We start from the raw sequence: 18,839 nt of genomic DNA, 5'->3' as shown, positions 1-18,839 counted from the left end.
TGCAGAATAACCAAAGTTGGAAGGGACCTTGGAGGTCTTCTAGTCCAACTCTCTGCTCAAGAAGACCCTATACCATTTCAGACAAGAGTCTGTCCAGTCTCTTCTTAAAAAGCCTCCAGTGATGAAGCACCCAGAAATTCTGGTGGCAAGCTGTTCTACTGATTAATTGTCCTCACTGTCAGAAATTTCTCCTTAGTTCCAGGTTACTTCTCTCCTTGACTAGTTTCCATCTGTTGTTTCCTGTCCTCCCTTCAGGGGCTTTGGAGAATAGGTGGACCCCCTCTTTTACCTTTTCTTGAATCAGGACTTACATAAGGGATTGTGACCATACCTGTCCAGTTGGTTCTCCCAAGGGCTGAGAATACTTTTCTTCTGGACCACCAGTGAGGGTGAGAACTAGAGCCCCCATTCTGTGGGGGTGCAAATTCCTCCTGACTGGTTACTTCCAAAGGCCGGGGCACATCAACACGGGGTGCTCGAGGGCTTAACCTTTTCCTCCACCTTATTTAGCACCTATAGGAAACCACTAGGAGGCCTTACTTGACCTTTGAGTTACAATATCAGCAAGTAGACGTCAGCCAGCTGTACATCTTGGTCCCTGATTTAATGGAAGGTGTAAGCACCTAGGTGGAAAAGATGGAGGAGCTAATAGGGAAGGCAAGCAATTCTGGAAGGGCATTAGCTCTGCTCCTTCTGCTCTCCCAGAAGGGTTTGGAGCAGCGCGTCCTCCAGAACAAGACCCATGCCCTTGTGCATTGACTAACTACTGCAATTCATTCTATACTGCACTACCCTTGGAGACCACGGAGAACCTTTGGCTGGTATAACAGGTGGCTGCCCAGGTGCTAACAGGACATCCCAGGCTGTCCTATGACAGCAGGGCCAGCTTGCTTCTGGGTGCAGTAAAGGTGTGGATGATGGTTCAGAACCAGATTCCACTGGGTAGCACCTGGCCAGCTACCCAAGGCACACCGGAGCCCCACTTCCTGCCAGGGACAGCAGGAGGGGACTCCAAAGTGGGCCTCTCTTCCGGAACTCAGCCCGGTGGGAGAGGCCGTCTCTGCAGCTTAAGGGGAGCTTGCTGGCTGCTGCCCTTCAGAAGGCCTGCACAGAAGTGGCTGGATTTGAGGATGGAAGAATTGAAGATGGAGGCATTTCGCCCCTCGCATATTGATTTGCTGTTATTATTGCGCTGAAATTATGTGCTGGTGTTTTTCTGCATCCCTTTCTTGTCTGTGAGCTTGATTGGCATTTGCCGTGAGCTGCTTGCTACGTTTCCTTGATAGAAGCGGCAGAAAAGCCCTCTGGCTCGCGTAGTAAATAAATCCTGACGTGTCACTTCAGCAAAATTTGCCAGTGTGACCACAGGTTGGTATTTGGGGCACCTCAACCTTTTTCCTCAAATGGGCACCAGGTTAGAGAAGGGGGCAAATCAAGTTCTCAGCTGGGTGGTGCCCCTCCTGTGGGACAGGAGTGACCTTGGGGCATGGCTGGGCCAACCTCTGGCAGAGAAGAGAGAGTGGTCAGCAGCACTGCAGCCTGTTGACTTTGGAGGGACAGGACTAGATCAGGTGCACCTTGGGCTGATCCAGGAGAGTTCTGAGGCGCCCTCTGAGCTTCTTTTCCTGCAGATGTTACATGACGCGAACTAGGTAACGCCATCAGTGCTAGAAGGGAAGGGGGGTTGTGCAAAGGAGGAGGAGGAGGAGGAGCTCGGGCTATGGGCTCCTTGATGCTCTCTCAGCCTGGCTGTTTTTTTGCATTGTTTTCATTATCCAACCTACACATGTTCTACAAACATCCTTCATTGGCAGGAGAGATCTCCGGAACACAGCTCCCTCTAGATAGCGAGGCGGGCAGCATGTACATTTAATAAACAAACAAATAAAATATAATAAAGGTGTCCTATAAAATACCAAGCCACAGATGCAGATGAGCAGTTTTAGGTGTGCTTTTATTCTAGAGTTTAGAAGTGTTACATAAAGTGTCATGATCAATAAATCTACTGAGGAAGTTAAAAAAGGCCTCTGAGCATTTTGCGGTGGGCTCACCCAGGCAGAGGTATCTGTGCTCAGAGCGTGAGGTCGCTGGAAGACAAACGATGGCCACCCCCCTCCATCGCCACTGGGTGACCCCTCGGGGGCTCAGGAGAGCCATAAGGTGCATTGAGATCAGTGCGGGTGCCGAGGGCCGCAGGGGAGGCGCAGGGCAGACCCCTTGTGGCTCCCTGCCAAAGGCAGCTGAGCCCTGGGCCGTGCCCAGCCAGGACAGAGCCTGCCCTCAGCAGTTTTGCCACCCACCCGGAGGGCTTTCACAGTACAAAGCTTGGCAACGTCGTTCAGGGGCTGAACTACTGCCCAGCTGCTCAAAAGCACAGCCCCCCCCAACAGTAAATGCATTTGTGTGACCCTGTAGAAATTAGACTAAGGATTTCACTGGGGTTAGAGTTGCAAGGTATGAAAATAACACTAATTACATTTTAATTCCTGTATTCTAGTCCTTAAACTGCACAAGCAGAACTGCCCACAGCCTCTGACTGGGCTAAGTGGCAACACAGCCTTAAGTGAGTTTTCACACACACACACACACACGCACACACACACACTCCAGCACACCTGACTCCCTGGCGATCGAGACCCACTGAAGATCCCTGATTTAACCTGGATGAGACCACTCCCCACAGAAGTCAAGAGGGAGGTGTGTACAATCTGTCCAGGTTGGAGGTGAATTGCTTGGATCTGTGGCTGGGTGGATTCTTCCCGGCCAAGAGACCACATGGCGTGGCAATTCTGTGGCAAACCAGCCCTTCCTTAGCTGCTGGCCTCACCCCTCCTGCAACAGGGCTCCCTCCAGCTGCTCTCTGGGCCCAGCCTCTTTGCCAGGGGATGGACTGGCTGTGGAACACGGGCCACGCAGGTGCCCCGGCCAGGTGTTGCAGCTCTGAGGGAGGGGGACACGTGGAGGACCCTCTCCCCTCCCAAGAAAGGGCAGGGCAGATCCCCTGGCCTCCTATGGTCCTGCTTAAAGGGCTGCCCCCTCTGCTCCCCATAGAGAAGCCGAAAGCCAGACCCTGGAGGCTCTTGGTGGGCCGCGACCCTCGCCGGCTCCACCTTCCACTGCCGCGGGTGGGGGCAGCCTCAGCTCCCTCTTTCTGTTTCATTGCAGCCCTCATTATTCCTTAATTAACATACCCAACAAATCAATTAACTACTCAGTTCCTAATTAAAAGCTACAAGAGAGGATCCTCTCATTATTATTAGCTGCTGAGGTGAGCATCAGCCAGCCTGCCTGCCTCTCCTCCGCGTCCCAATTACGGGAAGGCAGGACCGCGAAGGCTGCCGCAGCTCCCTTTGTGCTTTTGGAGCGGCGGCTCAATTAATTCGCCACCAGGCCGGCGGGTTGTGGGGGACAGAAGCCGGGGGGGGGCATCTGGGCGCAAAGACCCAACCAGGCGCCCTCCAGGCCTCTTCCCAGGAAAAGGTGGGGGGGCAGCGGCTTTGGAGCAAGTGGCGCTAAAAGCATCCTTGGAATCCTTGCGGGGGGGCCCCCGGGGGTGTTTGTTAAAACAATCCGCTCAGATCAAGGTGGAGCCCCTCCCGCTGGCTGAGCGAAAGCCCCCGACGGGCTTGGATTTCACGACCAAAACATGTCCCTGGGCAAGGGGGGAGGCTGCACCCCCACCCCACCTCCAGGCAACGGAGAGAGGCATTTCCTGCTTCAGCCCCAGGTGGGAGATTGAGGTGCAGGGTCTGAGCACCCTGGTTCCCCTTCGGGGGGGGGCTTCGGAGGAGCTGCCCTTTGTGGCACTTTCCCCACCGACAAGTCTGGATGCTCCCCATAACTCTGAAGAGGCTTGGCTTCGCCCCACTGCCCCAAATACTTTGGGAAGACAAAATCCAATTTCACTCAGCCCCAGACTAACTGGGCAGGGGTCCAGGGAGTGCAAAGAGGGTCTGGGGAGGGCTGGGAGCCTATTGGCCCTGCCACTTCCACCAGCAAGGTTTGCTCTGGCCGGAGGCGCCATCCCAGCCCCCACAAGGCACAAGGGCTGCGTTCACATGTTCAGGGTTGGCCCAATACACTGACCTGAAACTTAATCTCATTACCTGAGTTTCCACAACACAAGACCCAAAACAACAGCAGCAACTGACAGGGAGGGAGGGAGGGAGGGAGGGAGGGAGGGAGGGAGGGAGGGAGGCTAAGGGTAATGAATGCTGCAGAGAAACTCACTCAGCTCAGCCGCTGGCTCTGCCAGTCGTCTGATTAAGCATGCTGTGTGAGCTGAACTGGCACTTCCTGTGGCACTTGGCTGCGAAAGCTTTCTTTCTTTCTTTCTCTTTCTTTTCCTTCCTTCTTTTCTTTCTTTCCTAATCAACCAACCAACCGGCTTTGGCAGTGGGCCTCGGACACCAAGTGCCACATCCAGCCGACAGTCGAAAAGTCCCAGGAAAGCAGAAGTGCTGGTCAGTCCTCTGAAAATTAAAGGAGCAGGCAAAGGTCAGGCCCCCCCCAAGGAAGGGGTCAGTCAGAGAAACCCCCTCCTTGAAGGGCTCCCAAGGCTGCAACCAGCACTGCCTGTTGGGTCCCTGCAGGAGCCATGATACGCAGGGCTGGGGGGGGAGGCTGGGGCCTCTCAGGGGGAGCCGAAACAAGTATTTCAGGGGTTGGGGGGGGAAGCAGGCCGTGGGTAGAACCAGCCTCGTTCAGCCCCCCAACCTCTAAAGCTCTGATTGCTGCTACCCCACATTCTGGCCCCCAGTATGCTGCCTCCTCACCCGCTTATGTCTCCACCCCAAGACCTTCCCCCTGGGGGGGATGCAGTAGGAAGGGAAGAGCCCTGCTGGGCCTCAGTCCCACGGCTGGCCCCATAAAGAGGTCCTCTGCCTTCGGTGGAAAGGGTCACTGCAGAGAGGGTCCCTCTCCACTGTGGGAGTCTGCAAGCCAAAAAATCCAGGGGGCCCAGCACAGAAAGAAGGGTGACTCCAGCAGCCTCTCCAGGAGCTCACACGTCCAATGTCCCTCCCGAGGGCTGCAGGAGGCGGCTGGGCACAGGGAAAAGGGGGTGGGGTGCTGGCGGTTGTGGGGGAGGAGCAAGGAAGAGGGCCCAGGAGACCCTCTGAGAAGGGCTTGGAATTAAAGTGAGCCCCACAGCTCTGGCCAAGCTGGAGGAGGCCTCCCTCATGTCTACACAGCTCAGGGACTGAAAGGCCTCCTACTCCAGCCTGAAAGGGGGAGCAGTCCCCCTCCCTACGTTCTGCAGCTGCTCCAGCTGATTCCCCCTCCCCAAATTGTCTGGGACTGCAGCTCCCTGTGTGGCCATGGGACCCCGAAAGCTGCATTCCCACACATCTGGTGGGAGGGGGCTTGCCAGCCTGGCCTGGAGCTCAGCAGAGCCAGAGGAAGCCAGACTTTCCACCAGCCCCCCCCCAGTTCCTTCCTTCCCCCCCCCTTTCTCTTTGTGCTGTTACTGTCGCTAATTGAGAATTTTAAATATTAATCTTTTCGACCAACGTGAGATACCGGGTCTCGGAAAGTGCTAATTTACACTCCATTCTTGACGGAGGGAAGATGTTACAAGCCGCAGCTTTGTCGTCTTCTCCTTCCTATTGTATTCCGCCCCCTCCCCAACCGCCCCCTCCTCCCTTCACGCCTCTCCGTGCCGCTGCTGCGCTGCTGTCTCGGGCGCCCAGGGCTGGGCTGGCTTCCGCTTACAGCCCTTTGTTGTAGGTGACGGTCAGGCTGGTGGTGGCGCGGGCGATCTCCGGCTCCAAACGGGCGGCCTCGATCTGCCAAGAAGAAGGCAGGAAAACTGGGTCAGAAGAAGAGCAAGCCGGCTCCGGCATGGGCCACGAGAGCGGCCAGGGGCTGCTGGCAGGGGCCGAAAGGACGAGAGGCTCTGCGGACGGTTCCAGCCCAGCCCACTTGAATCTCCTCTGCTCACACCGGTTGGTTCTGAGGGGCTGCTTGGAGCATCTGAGGCCCAAGAGCCCTGAAGACAACCGGGCGCCTTTTGATGCCAGGTATCCCCACTTCAAGCAAGCAACCTGAGCGGAGGCTTTGTCCTCACTGTCAAAACTCTCTTGAACAGATGTTCCTTCCAGGAGGCCAGGCGGCTTCTGAAGGCTCAGCGGAGCCTATCTGGGCCCCTCTTGAAAGCTCCCCGTAATTCTGCCAGCTCTTGCCAGGCTCTGGGCGTGTTGGGGCTGTTGTTATCTGTGGGGCATTCGCATTGTCACAGGATGCTTTGGGGCCTGGAAGGCCGAAAGGCGCCCAGCAACCAGCCCTGGCATCTCCTGGGGGGTGGGGGGGGGAAGGTGCAGGGGACTTCTTGGCTCTGGAGCCTCCTTCCCCAGGGAGACGGGGCAGGAGCCACTGTGTGTGCAGACAGACTACAGCAGCAAAGCTACCAACCCCCCCCTGCCAGCATAAGCAGAGGCCCAGCAACCCACCCGTTCATGTCACACAAGGAAGGAGGAAAGCTGCCCTGATTAGCAACAGCAAAAGCGCTGAGACTTATATGCCGCTTCGTAGTGCTTTACGGCTCTAGCCGAGCGGTCTGAGTGATACACATTTTAATTCATTACTGCCCCCCCCCCACCAAGTTACACGAGTTGTAAGTGGAGTCTGTTAGTATACAGAGAGTTCTGCAGGAGCCCCCAGGGATTTTCGTCGTGGCCCAAGCCCTGGACTTGGATGGCCAAAGCCTGCCCCATCAGTGGCCTCCTAGGGTGACACACACACACACACACACACACACACACACACACACACACGGTCTTGCCAGGCATGACGGATCACCAGTTCAACACACACACACACCCCAATTTCAGCGGCTGCCTTTGGCTGGCTGTCTCTTGGAGGGACAGGTGGGAAACAGAGAAAGTGGGAAGAATCACAACAGCACAGCTGCGATGCTGAGCCCAGAGGAAATGGCTGAAAGCGAAGGAGGGCGAGGGGGGGGGGGATAGGGAGGTTCAACTGTGGGTGAGAGGGGCCCAGGATGCAGAGACCGGCCCCTCCCGGCCTACAAGCCACGACTGGGCCCCAAAGGCTCTGCTGCTGTGTCCAGACTGGGCTCCCTCTGGCCTCCTGTCTTTGGGGACTCCGGGAGAGGCAGGGTCCAAGGAAGCCCACCTCTTCTCCTGGAACGGAGGGCCCCATCGCCCCCTCTGGGGCCAGCCCCACCCTAAACAAGTTTGGCCCCTTACCCTTCCAGACCCCATACCTGCCCTTCCTTCTCACATGTATGTATGTTCTCGGTGCCACAGCATGTATGTTGTCAGTGTCACAACATCCCACACTGGACGTTCCTTGCAAGCCGCCTCTAAGCGGAGCAAAGGCAGGCGCTGCCCCTCTGCTCCCCATGCCAAGGGGGTTTTGCTTCCCTCGGCATGTCCTTCCCTGCTTTCAAAGGCCTTCCAGGCACCCCAAATGCCCCAGGCCTCCATCACAGGCAGCAACTGTGCCCCATTTTAGTCGGCTCCAAGACCGCAGGTGGGTCCAGCACAGAGGATTTTTAAAGGACGAAATGGGTTCGCAAGACTTAAGGGAGCGGAATGCCTCTTTTCATCCCCTCCAGCCCCCCCTCCGCCCCCCGGGGCTTTTCTAAGACTCTGAAGACATGGCAGCCCCCCCCCCCCCAGGGCTGAGGGAACTCATCTCCGGGAGGGGTCCCAGGGGTGCCCTCCCCTGCCGGTCGGTTCTGTTGGCTTTGGATACGGGTTGCTTTTATGATTCCTGCAAGATGAGTGGCTATGTAAGTTGAAGAAGTAAATAGAATAAATACTGGCCCCCAGTACTGAAACCTTCTTTTGGTCCCGCAGGCTCTGGAGTGGCACAAGGGGTACAAGGGCCTGAAGCCCCCCTTCTCGGCACCCTGGAAGGGGCAGAAGGACCCAGGTCTTTCCTTCGGAGGGTCACCCATCCGAAGCAGGACACTTGCTGTGCTCCTTCAAAATTATTATTTTATATCTTTAAAATGGTCTCTACGGGTGGCAGTGCCAAGGCTGACACAACAATGCTAGGAACCTACATGGGAAACCTAAAAGCTTTTGAAAATGTTTAACCTAGTTAGACAAATTAGCAAAAATTTGTGCAAAACAATTTAGGTATTTAAAATATTCAATGTTTTTAAAAACTGGAAAAACTGTTCTTAGCTTTCAGCTGCAGAAACCCAACAAAATATAACATCCAAGAAATCTTAACATGAGGTGCAACATAACCCTTCACCAAAGCTGTTAAACAGTTCCTGGTGCATCCTGGGAAATAGCACTTCATTTATTCAAATGCACATATGTCAGGTTTTTGCACCATATGTCATTCCAAGCTATTTACAGTAATAATTAAATCTTAATCAACGTTTAACCTCTGTAAAATGTTTGAAGGGATCTAATCACCCTTCAGTCTGCACTAATGAAGCAGAAATATATAAACATAAAAAGAAAATGATATACACCAGAAAGAAGAAGTAATTGCAAAATTGTATTTCTTTTAAATATCATCAGCAAGTTATGTAAAGGAAGCCGACGGGTATTTTAAGTGAAGACATCTTGGGTGTCAGAGGTGTGAGTAGCTAATTTTGTACTGCTATCCATAGCAGATGTAGCATATTTTCTCTTAGAGCCATTATTAGCAACTTCACCATTTCTTTTCTTATTTAAACACAAAGCAGAACGCGGAAAGGGGGACGCGGAGCATCCTGCGAGGGAAGGGTGGGGCTGGCTGACGTGGAGGGGAGCCACCGTGCCAGCCGCTGGAAGGCGTGGGCCCGCTGAGCCCCTTTGTTGGACCCACCAAGCCCAGCTTCCTCTTGGCAAAGCCATGGAGGCCACCTCCAGCTTGGCACCACCTTGCCCTGTTCACTTCCAAGGGGCCGGCGAGGCTGAGTCCAGGCAGCAGCTGCGCCTGGCACCAATGGACGCTGGCTCGTACCACAGATATGCAGAGAGATGGCTGCCCGGCCTCTGCTTGCAGGGCAACCCACCACTCTCTGGGTCGCTGATTCCCTTGGTGAGCGGGTCTTTGTGTGAGGAAGGTCGGCAGGTCCTACCCTCTGAAAGTGGGCTGAAGAGACTTTGGCTTCCTCTGATGAGTCCTGTGCCACCCGGCCATTTCCAAGGCTGTCTCTCTCTGTGTAGGATGTTCTCCAGATCTTCCTCTTCTTCATCTGTGAATCCCTTCCAGTTTCTCTACATCCTTCCTACAAGGGTGGGCTCCTCCATGTTGAACCCCACAACCCTAGAGCAATATAGGAAACCAATGCAAAATTGCCTGGCCTATTCTTGCCACCGGACCTGTTGACTTACATTCAGTGTATAATCAGCTCTAAGACTTTTTACACAATTAAATCCTCCGTTCAATACTCGGCGTTTCACTTCTGCTTCGTAAGTGGAAGATCTTTGCACAACAGGTAGCCACTAATTTGAAGCTCGATGCTTTGATCTCTTGAGAACATTCTGAGGTTGTTGGTTTTTTTTAAAGCTATTCGTCTGAACTGGAGACGTGTGCTTCCCACTCCTCATTGATGTCATAATAAACCGCATCTTTAGCTTTTTCACCCAAAACTCACTCCTACGATAAGGAATGACTGAAAAGCATGATTTGGGGACAATTCTTGGACCAGACTTCAAACCGCTTTTAGATCATGCTATCCAGCCCCAAATGGACTGGCATTGCCACAAGGGACGGTGGGAACTGCTCTGTTGGAACCAGACATATTACGCTCACAGCATTTCCACAATCAATTAAGAACCCATTCAATCAAATAATGAGATCAGGATGTGCTGGCAAGACTGTTTATCCATTTTGGAAAGAAGTACTACATAAACACAATTCATCTTTATTTTAAAAACCCGAAAAATAGGTATCAAGTTAAGTGGGCCTCTGCATGGCCTATAAAGAATAAATTGTATAATTAATGCAATCTTAATTATGGCGTGTTTGAACCTGAAGATATAATAGTAAGTCTAGTGGTGCTTAAGAATTTCTAAATTTGAGCTCTCAATATTTCTGCATAAAACCTGATCTGTTCTCCATACAAGTCCTCAAATTGGATAAAGAGTACCCCATCAAAGAAATGATTCAAAAACAATATACTTGTTCATTGATTTCTGTTTTTCACTCCTGTGTTTAATTAAGTTCTTTTTATCTAGTTTGAGGACTTATGTGGAAAACAGATAACATTTTAGCTCATGTTTATGGAGAAATATTGAAAATTCCTAAAGGGTCACAAATGCCTATGAAGGTCTCCAGTCATCCAGACTCTTAAGTACATTATAAATGTGTCTTTAATGCAAAAGGGGGGGAGGGAAGTGTGGTTCTTGACAAATCTACACAGATTTCCGGCAAGCATCACGTTATTTTTAATGGAATTGCAGAGTAGCTGCACCCCAATCTGCTGCACAAGCGTTCCAGGCCCTGCTCTCTGCAGTTCCCCAAATCTTCTGTGGAAGGGGAGGGTCTCCCACGCCTTCCCGCCCTTGTCTGCCCCTTTGTGAGGCTCCTCCAAGTCCAGCTGCTCATTCCTGCAGCACCCTGAAGGTTGAAACTCATGGGAGTGAATAGGGATGCCCCAGGCGTACTTCCTATCGGTCTCGGGTTGAATCCTGCCCCTCTTTGTGGTTGTCTGGTGGAGCAGCTCAGCCTTTTCTCTGATCCCTGGAAGAATTTCCAAAAGAGGCTTTGAAGATCATCTAGACTGAGCAAAAGGCCCTGTATTTCAAGTCCTCTGCTGAAGGAGAGCTCCATCTGCAGCTCAGCGGCTCTTGCCGTTCATTTGTTAATCTCTCAGTAAAATCTGCTTCCTTGTAATTTAAACTGCTTGTTTCTTGTCTAACTTCCTGGAGCATCTCTGAACAATCCTGTCCCGTCCGTCTTCCATGGGGCAGCCCCGGAGTCTCTGCCCCGCTGGGAACACCTCAGCCAAACAGACAGAGCATTTCAGGAGCACAAGAGTTTAGGTTCGACCTGAAGCCAGTCGAGTCCAGCATTCTGCACCCAGCCCACCATCCCATCCAGGACGGGTCCAGCCTCCAAGCAGGGGAGGAGCTGCTGGTCTTCTCCGAGCCCCTGAGGAGCAGAGGGGGCTCAGGCCCCAGAGGAGTTGCCTTCATACCGTCAAGAGGGCTCCTTCAGCCTTGAACGGGCCAATCTTTCCTTCAGAGGCACAGAGAGAGGCCCACACCTGGCCTGCCTTTGTTTTCCGGCCCTGGAGACCTCCAAGGCTTTGCCTCATTCCACCCCACCCAGCCTGGAGAGAGTCGCCCAAGGCCGGGATGTCTCGCCTGCATTTTCCTGAGGAACCTTTGGCCTCCGAAGGTCTCGGTCTGCTCCTCCTCCCCCACACCTGGCCTTTTAGTCTCCATGGCAAAGGAGGCCCGTGGCAGAGGTGCCCGCTGTGAGATCCCGAAAGGGCAACTCCCTGCCCCAGGGCACCGAGCGGGGCCTTGCCTCTTCCGGCCTGGGCTTTGATCATCTCCTCCTGTTTGACATCTTAAAGCAGGGCATGTCCAAGGGATGAGTGATGCTCCTGAGCAGCTTTCAGAGTCTCCACTTTCTCTTTGCAAGAGGAATCGGGAGACTTTTCCTCTCCTTTTGAGTTGGCAGCTGAGCGTCCAAGCAGCCTGCAGGTGCCAGGTGTGAAAAGGTGCCTTTGAACCTCTTGTCCTGATTCCCCCTCCCCCCCATGGGGGGGGGGGAAAGAATGCATTGTTTGCACAACAGAGCTAGAGAATTGGAGGAAGGGGCAGGAGGATTTGCTGGGGAGGGGAAACGACATCTGCAGCATTGGGCCGGGTCTTGTTCCCCAGTTTTAAGATGCTGACAATCAAAAGGCTCCCAGGGAAGGGTCCTAAGCCCAGTGAGTTGAAAGGGGTGGAGGCTCATCTGGAGAGGAAGAAGATGCTCTTCCTGGTTCCAGGGAGCAGGACCAAAGCCACCAGGTGGCCAAAAGGCAAAGAGCATTTCCCAAGTCCAGCAAGGACCTTGGCTCTGTCCAGCAGAGGACCATCTTCCCTGGACGTCCTGCAGAAGTGAGGCTCAGCCCTTCTGGATACCAAGGGCAATGCTTAAGAGAACAAACCTTTTAAGATTTGGTTCCGTATTAATGTTTAACTACTTGATAGAAGATTTTCTTTCTTTTCTTTGAATACTGGGCCCTTCCTAGGCTCTTGCAGGGCAGCTCTGGATCCAATCAACCAATTATCAGAATAGAGTTGGAAGGGACCTTGGAGGTCTTCTAGTCCAGCCCCCTGCTCAAGCAGGAGAACCTACACCATTTCAGACAGGTGGCTGTCCAGTCTCTTCTTTAAAAGCCTCCAGTGATGGAGCCCCTACAACTTCTGGAGGCAATTTCTGTTCCACAGGTTAATTGTCCTCACTGTTAGGAAGTTTCTCCTCAGTTCCAGGTTGCTTCTCTCTTTGGTTAATTTCCATCCATTATTCCTTGTCTGGCCTTCAGGTGCTTTGGAGAGTAGAGATCATTAAGGTCTTCCGGATGGTTCTCAGAAAATCAGGGCTCGTCACAGGTGACCCAAGGGAATTAATTCATTAATTAAGGCTTCAACTCCTTGGGGCTCCTGTGGCTGCTGTAGGTGACGTGGGTCCATGTGTGTAAAAACAAAGCCAAGCTAAGCCAACCAGGTGTCCTTTGGGGAGTTTCTTCTTCCTGGGACCCACGTGTGGATGAGCATTTGGGGGAGCTGCTACCATGCAAAGCTCCCCAAGGCCAGAACATTGGCTGCAAGAAGCATTCACTGACATTTTAGGGCGTAAGAGAAAAAGTGGGGCTGCACACCTTTCGATCTGATGAAACGTTTGACTTCTTTGTGGGTTCTTTTTGCAAGAATTCTAGTCATCTCATCATCATGTTCCTCATCTTTCTCTCTTTGTTCTTTTCAGGCCAGACATCATCATTTTGGATAAATCGTGCAAAATTCATCAGATTCTTGCTCACCAGCTGATCCAGAAGTTCTGTTCCAGAACCTCTAGGGTGAAAATGCCTTTTAGTGCCCCAAAGTTCACCCAGAGAGAAGTACCTTAGTCCATCTCAGGCATGGCCAGACTTATTTTATTTATTTATTTATTAAATTTATATGCCGCCCCTCTCCAGAGACTCAGGGCGGCTTCTTTGTCACATTCAGCAGGGAGACAATAATCAAGATCTTGCGGTCTGGATCCAGGTATCTGCATGCAGCCACTGTGGAGAGAATGAGCAGTGGGCCTCCACAATGCTCAGGGCCTCTGTTGAGGTCAGCTAAGGAGGCATCTCAGCACCTTTAATGATCTCCAGCAGAGTGCTGGCCCGGAAATAAGACCCTGGGATCAGGGGTGAAATGCTACCGGTTCAGGCGATCCTGGATTGCCAAACCGGTAGCGCCCCCAAACCGGTCCCCCGGTCGCTTGCCCCACCCTGTTTCTGCAAGGCAGAAGCCCCCTCCTGCAGGGTGATCCAAAGACGGGAGGGGGATGCTGCAGAAAAGGCCGCCTTCTACCCATGCCTCCCGTGCCGCCTCCGTGGGGCTCCAAAGCAGTCCACTGGATTCCCACCCGGCCACATGCCGGCTCTCTTTGACCACCGGTGCCACTCTGGGAGCTCAGCCCGTGGAGTCCAGCACTCCGGGGGAAGGAGGCGCCTCTGCCTTTGCAAAAACGGGGTGGGCAGTTTGTACGGAGGATTGGCGGGGGGATGCACGGCCCTCCGGGATGGAGAGCTGGGCAAGAGAAGGCTCCGAGGTTCGCTTGGGCAGTCAAGCCAGATGACAGAGGGAAACTCAAAGTGTTTGGGGGCTTCAGAAGGGCAGAATGTGCTTCAGAATGTGCAGCTCCTGACTAACAGTGAGTGACGTGAGTGACAAGTTGGCCACGCCCACCCAGTCACATGCCCACCAAGCCACACCCACAGAACCAGTAGTGAAGATTTTTAGATTTCACTGCTGCCTGGGTTCCAACAACCTTTGGGCTTGGGGAGACCAAAAGAGGCTTCTGGAGAAAGAACCAGATCTTCACTTTCCTGCTTTCTGGGAATTCTTTGCTTCCTCCTTCCTTCCTTCTTTCACTCTGGCTGACAGCCAGAGCCCTGCATGGCAACTCCTGGGCCTGAGAAGTCCTGGCCGGTCAGAGGATGGAGAGAAACGTTGCGCTGCCTGGACTGAGGGGAAGCAGGAAGGCATTTTGGGGGCTGGAACATGCAACGGATCCAAGAGCAGAAGGACGGCTTCTCTTCAGGCGCCTTGGCAGTTCATCTCTGAATTAATTGATTAATTGACAGCATCCCTCCCCCCCAGCAGGGTCCAGTTGTTCCTGCAATCCCCCCCTCAAGGGTCAGCAAGATCTGGAGGAGCGGTGGGTGAATGGGGGCCTCCCAGGGCTGGAGGGAGAAAGAGCGAAGCCCCTGGATGGGCTGAAGTGAGAGAGCTGAAAATGAACTCTCAAGGAGGGCTGTGTGAGCAGGAGGAAAGCCAGAGGGGGGCAAACGGGGAAGGCTGCGTTGTGCTGCCATTGCTCGGATCGCTTCGTCTTGCGGGGAAAGGAAGGCCTCTCAGGCATTTTTTGGTGGGTTCGGCCCAGCAGGGGCCTCAAAAGAGCCCAAGGGAGAAACAACCATGGAGGAGGCTCTCCCTCTTTCCAGCAAAGTCCATCCCGATGGCAGTGAAGGAAATCTGCCAGGCAACCTTCCTGAGATCTGTCTATGGAGACTCTCCGTCATCCGGGTCACAGTTGTCCCAAAGATGCTTTTTCAAAAGGCAACTGGACTCCCTTCAAGGCTTTTCCTTGAAGACGTTTCGATTCTCATTCAAGAACTGAAGAAGCTTCTTGGATGAGAAGTGAAATGTCACCTTTGGGACTATCTGAGATATCTACAAAACGAGAAAGGAGGAAACTGCAAGGCACCAGATGGGCCCTTCCACGCCATCCCTCCACCAGGGAAGCCCACTCCAGAGGAACCCAGCCCCCCAGAGAGACTCTGGGGCTGGGCTGCCCTCCGTGAAGAGTGGTGGATTGATGTGGCCCAGCAAGGCCAAGAAGGAAGCTGCCAGGAGGGAGAGAGCACACCTGGACTCAGAAGGGACCCCTCACGAGAAGCAGCCAAGCATTTCCTTCCTTCTTTCCCTCCCTCCCTCCCTCCCTTCCTGGCCCAGAGTGGCTGAGAGGCTCTGGCAGGGCATAGGGCACGAGAACCGTACCCTGCCAGGGGCTCCGTCTTTCCTGCCCAGGATGGGTCCAGTAGGAGCTCCTGTTGCATCCATTCCAGTTCCAAATCTGAATGTCATGAGGAGGCCTGTGGGGCAGCGGTCCGGGGCTGGGCTGAAATCCTGAAGGCATCACAGCCACATACACCAAGGGCTTCGCACAATGACCAGAAGCCAGACTAGAGGTTGGGCAACTGACTTGCTTAGGTGAACACCAATCCTTTGTTCTTGCGGAATTGAATTCCTGCCCCCCGAAGGGCTGAGATCCTTCCCTCACACTGCACTGGATCCAGCCTTCGTGCTGTCTGGGAAAAGCCCTGCGCTGCCCCCCAGCAGGACCGGCAGACCCTCCCGCCTGCCCTGAGGCCGGCCCAGCTCAGTCCCAGTGGACGAGGCTGGTCCCGCCCCGGCCTCCCTGTGGCCCTTCCCACCACCAACAACGCCTCCTCCCCTCCTCCTCCTCTTCCTCCTTTCCCAGGCAGGAGCCGCCTTTTAACTGTGGACACATTTCAGCCTCACCAGATCTGCTAATTATTGACAGTTGGCGAAGAGGAGATGTCACTCCCCCCTCCTGTTAAACTGCATCTAATTAGTAATTGCTGCTCACTGTCATCGTGCGGCTGCTGCCGCAACACCACCGCGCGTTGGCTCATTAACCTCTTGCTTCTCTCATGGCGCTGCCAGCAGAGGGAGGCTCAGACAGACTGGCGAAGGAGGGCCGCTCCCCCGTTGCAGAGCCAGAAGGATGCCTGGGCCCAGGGCAGGCCTTCAGCTGCTCTTCAATCCGTGGAGGGGCAGCTTGTGGGGGTCCGCCCGGCTGCAGAGGGACAGTTGCTCCCAACCTGTGCTGGGCAAGGCAGCTGCCTCCCAAGGACAGGCTGAAATGTCTGGGGGAGTGAAGGGCACCGGTGGATGCCCATAGAGAGGAGTACCAGGAGGAAGAGGAGGAGTTTCTTCATTGCTGTAAGCAAGCAACAGGGCCAGCCAAGCCCCCTTCCCACTGGCAAGGGTTTGAAACGTGAAACGGGCATCACGCAGGGCATTGCTGCTAACCTGGGGGGTTCAGGGTCCCAGACCTGGCAACGGCCGCTGGCTTGGAGGGTTTCAAATTCATCCCTTAGGCCCTGGGGGCCTGGGAGTTGCCCCCTGTAAACCCTGTGCCTTCCATCCCGCCTCCCCCAGCATCACCTGGCTGGCCCTGCTGAGGAGCTAAGCGCTGGGCTCCCTTGCGTGGCCTTGGCCCCTCCAGCATCCCTGCCCTGCTCGGCCATCCCCCTTTCCAGTTCCCTCTGAGACTCTCCTCTGAAGTCGGAATCCTTTTGGATCAGAGGGGGCAGCCCAAGAACTTAAATCAACCCACCAATAATCAATCAATCAATCAATCAATCAATCAATCAATCAATCCTTAGAAACGCTCCCTGGAGGGGGGCAGAAGGCAAGGCTCCAAGGGAGGAGGAAGCAGCCAGGACAGGGGGGTTGGCAAGGGGAAGGGGCCTCTTTTGCAAGGCCGCCACAAGAGCCCCATGTTTACTTCTCCAGTATCGGGGGCCCTCCTGAACATTCTGGGGAATCAGAGCCAACCAGGAGGCGAATGGGACAAATCCCCACGGCCAACTCATCATGACCAACTCACCAGAGGCATAATTCAATTATTTAAAATAGTTAAAAATTGTTTTCATTTTTTTCATTCACATTTAATTTTGTCCCCCCTGCGACATCCTTTCTTTAATGAGTCTATCCCTCTATTCCTTCTATATTAGTGTAACTTTTGTCCCACGGCGGGAGGGGGGGGCTGTGATGAGTTGCCACCAGGAGGGCCCCCTTCACCTTCCTGGCCCTCCTGCTGGGCACCTGGAGGGTCTCAGGCGTGCCAGTTGCCTCCCCACGCAGGTGGGCTCAGCCTCCACCCCACTGGCCCCCCGAGCCCTTGTCTCAGGAGCCCCAGGAAAGGGCCTCAGGGGTCCTGCAAATGGGACTCCCTGGCAAGCAGCCCCCCCCATCACTGCTATAGGAGCCCAAACGTTTCCTGCCCAGCAGGGCCGCCCTCTTGGGGTTCCAGCCTCCGGGGCCCAGGGCTGCAGCTATCCCAGGCCCCCGGTTTTCACTCCTCTCCCCCAGCCACCTTCCTCCAGGGGCAGAGCAAGCGAAGGCGGACTTCCTGCACTTGCCCCTTCAGAGGGCTCCCCTCAGCTTTTCTGGGTAACCCATTAAAGTCCTTTGACCAATTAAAGTGGTGCTCTAATTAAGATGGGGCAGCCAATCCCACCCCCACCCCGCTTCTCATGAAAGGGCTTCGGGGGCTCCAGGTGGCCCATTGCAAAGCCAGCAGAGGGGCGGGGGGGGGGGGGGCGGCACTCCTCTGATGCTGCCCTTCCCTGATCCCGAGACACAAAGGAGGAAAAGGCTTTTCCTGTCAAACTGTTGCCCAAACTGGGACCTTTGCATGCAAATCCTGTCACCAATCCAGTAATTAAAACCACCGTTTACCTATTTCTCAAATCTGCAGGCGGCAGCCCTGCCCTCCCATTACTTACTCACTGCTTATCTTGGTTAAACTCTTCCTGAGTTTAACCAAGATAAGTTAAACTCAGGAAGAGCTGGGGCTCTGGAGCAGGCGGGTTCAGGACGTATACGCCCACTGCTTTGTCAACTGAGGGTGCTCAGGGGTGCTCTTGGACCCTTCCACAAGAGTCTCCCCTTGCCCACCCTCCGGGGACTGGAACGAGCGTGTCACTGACCTGGGACATCTGGGGGAAGAGGCTGATGGCCAAGGGCAGGGCGAGGCCGAAGGCGGCAAGGCACACGAGGCTTTGGACCGGGAGGAGCATCCGAGGTCGGGAGCGCAGAAAAGCCGTCCTGGAAGACAGACGGATGTCATCGTCAGACAGAGCAACCCACCGGGACCCCCTTCTCTGCCGCACTCGCAGCCCTCTCTGGGGAGAAGACCAGCGATTTAGCCCCCAAGGGGCCTGCGAGGGAGAAGGGTTGGAGGCCATCCACAGAAGTGAACGTCTTTTGGGTGAGGGTCTGGCCCTCGTCACCCACCCTGGCCAGAACACCCTGATCTCCTGTCATTGCCAGCCAACCAGCCTGTCTGTCTGTCCCTCAAGGACCCGCAAGGGCCAAACCAGAAAGCTGGATGAGATTCCGGCCGATACAGGAAGCCTTCTTTCCTTTACGCCCACCAGAGCTGCAAGAGGGATGCGGTGATTGCTGCCCCTCCGGACTCCTTTCGGAAGGGATGCACAAGACAGTGAGGGCTCTCAGCGATCCCCAACCCTACCCTGGCTCTGAAGGACCTTTGGCAATTGCCCTCTTTGTGCCCAGAGGGTGGGGGCAGCACTGGGGACATCAGGCTCTTCTGAAGTGCTGCTGCCCCTCCCTGCGTGGGCAACCTCCCTCCTCCTCCATTCGTGAGAGCTTTGACAATGGGTTCATCCCCTCCCCAGTCGGGCAACACACTGAGACGCAGGCCTTGCCAAGGGGCCACCATATTTAAGGGCCCCGAACAAACCAGAGCCACGGAGGCAGGGGAGGAGGACACAGGCGATCGCCTCTCCCCCCACGGGCATCCCTTCTGTCGGCAACTGGGCTCTTAGCTCAGGGGAGCCCATCCCCTCTGTCCGTGTTCCTGATGAAGGTGGGCGGTGC

The 18,839-nt window shown here is 54.5% G+C and overlaps 1 protein-coding gene across 3 annotated transcripts in view; it reads right to left on the bottom strand.

Annotated features, from left to right (window-relative positions):
* Positions 1 to 1,935: 1,935 nt before the first annotated feature.
* Positions 1,936 to 18,839, bottom strand: part of SFXN5 (sideroflexin 5) — a 52,567-nt gene continuing 35,663 nt past the window's right edge. For 2 of the 3 annotated variants that reach the window (XM_034426097.3, XM_034426098.3), the window contains 2 exons: positions 17,927 to 18,044; positions 1,936 to 5,786 (listed from right to left, as the gene is read on the bottom strand). In XM_034426097.3, coding sequence (XP_034281988.2) covers positions 5,709 to 5,786; positions 17,927 to 18,044 — 196 coding nt within the window. In that variant the 3' untranslated portion in view covers positions 1,936 to 5,708. The remainder of the gene's footprint in view (positions 5,787 to 17,926; positions 18,045 to 18,839) is intronic. The other variant, XM_087875364.1, reaches the window with a different exon arrangement.

The sequence above is a fragment of the Pantherophis guttatus genome, chromosome 8, assembly GCF_059756535.1.
Source record: "Pantherophis guttatus breed Tessera chromosome 8, ASM5975653v1, whole genome shotgun sequence".
In the NCBI taxonomy this organism is placed as follows: Eukaryota; Metazoa; Chordata; class Lepidosauria; order Squamata; family Colubridae; genus Pantherophis; species Pantherophis guttatus.
The sequence above is the reverse complement of the archived record's forward strand: the minus strand, read 5'-3'. Positions and strand labels throughout refer to the sequence as shown.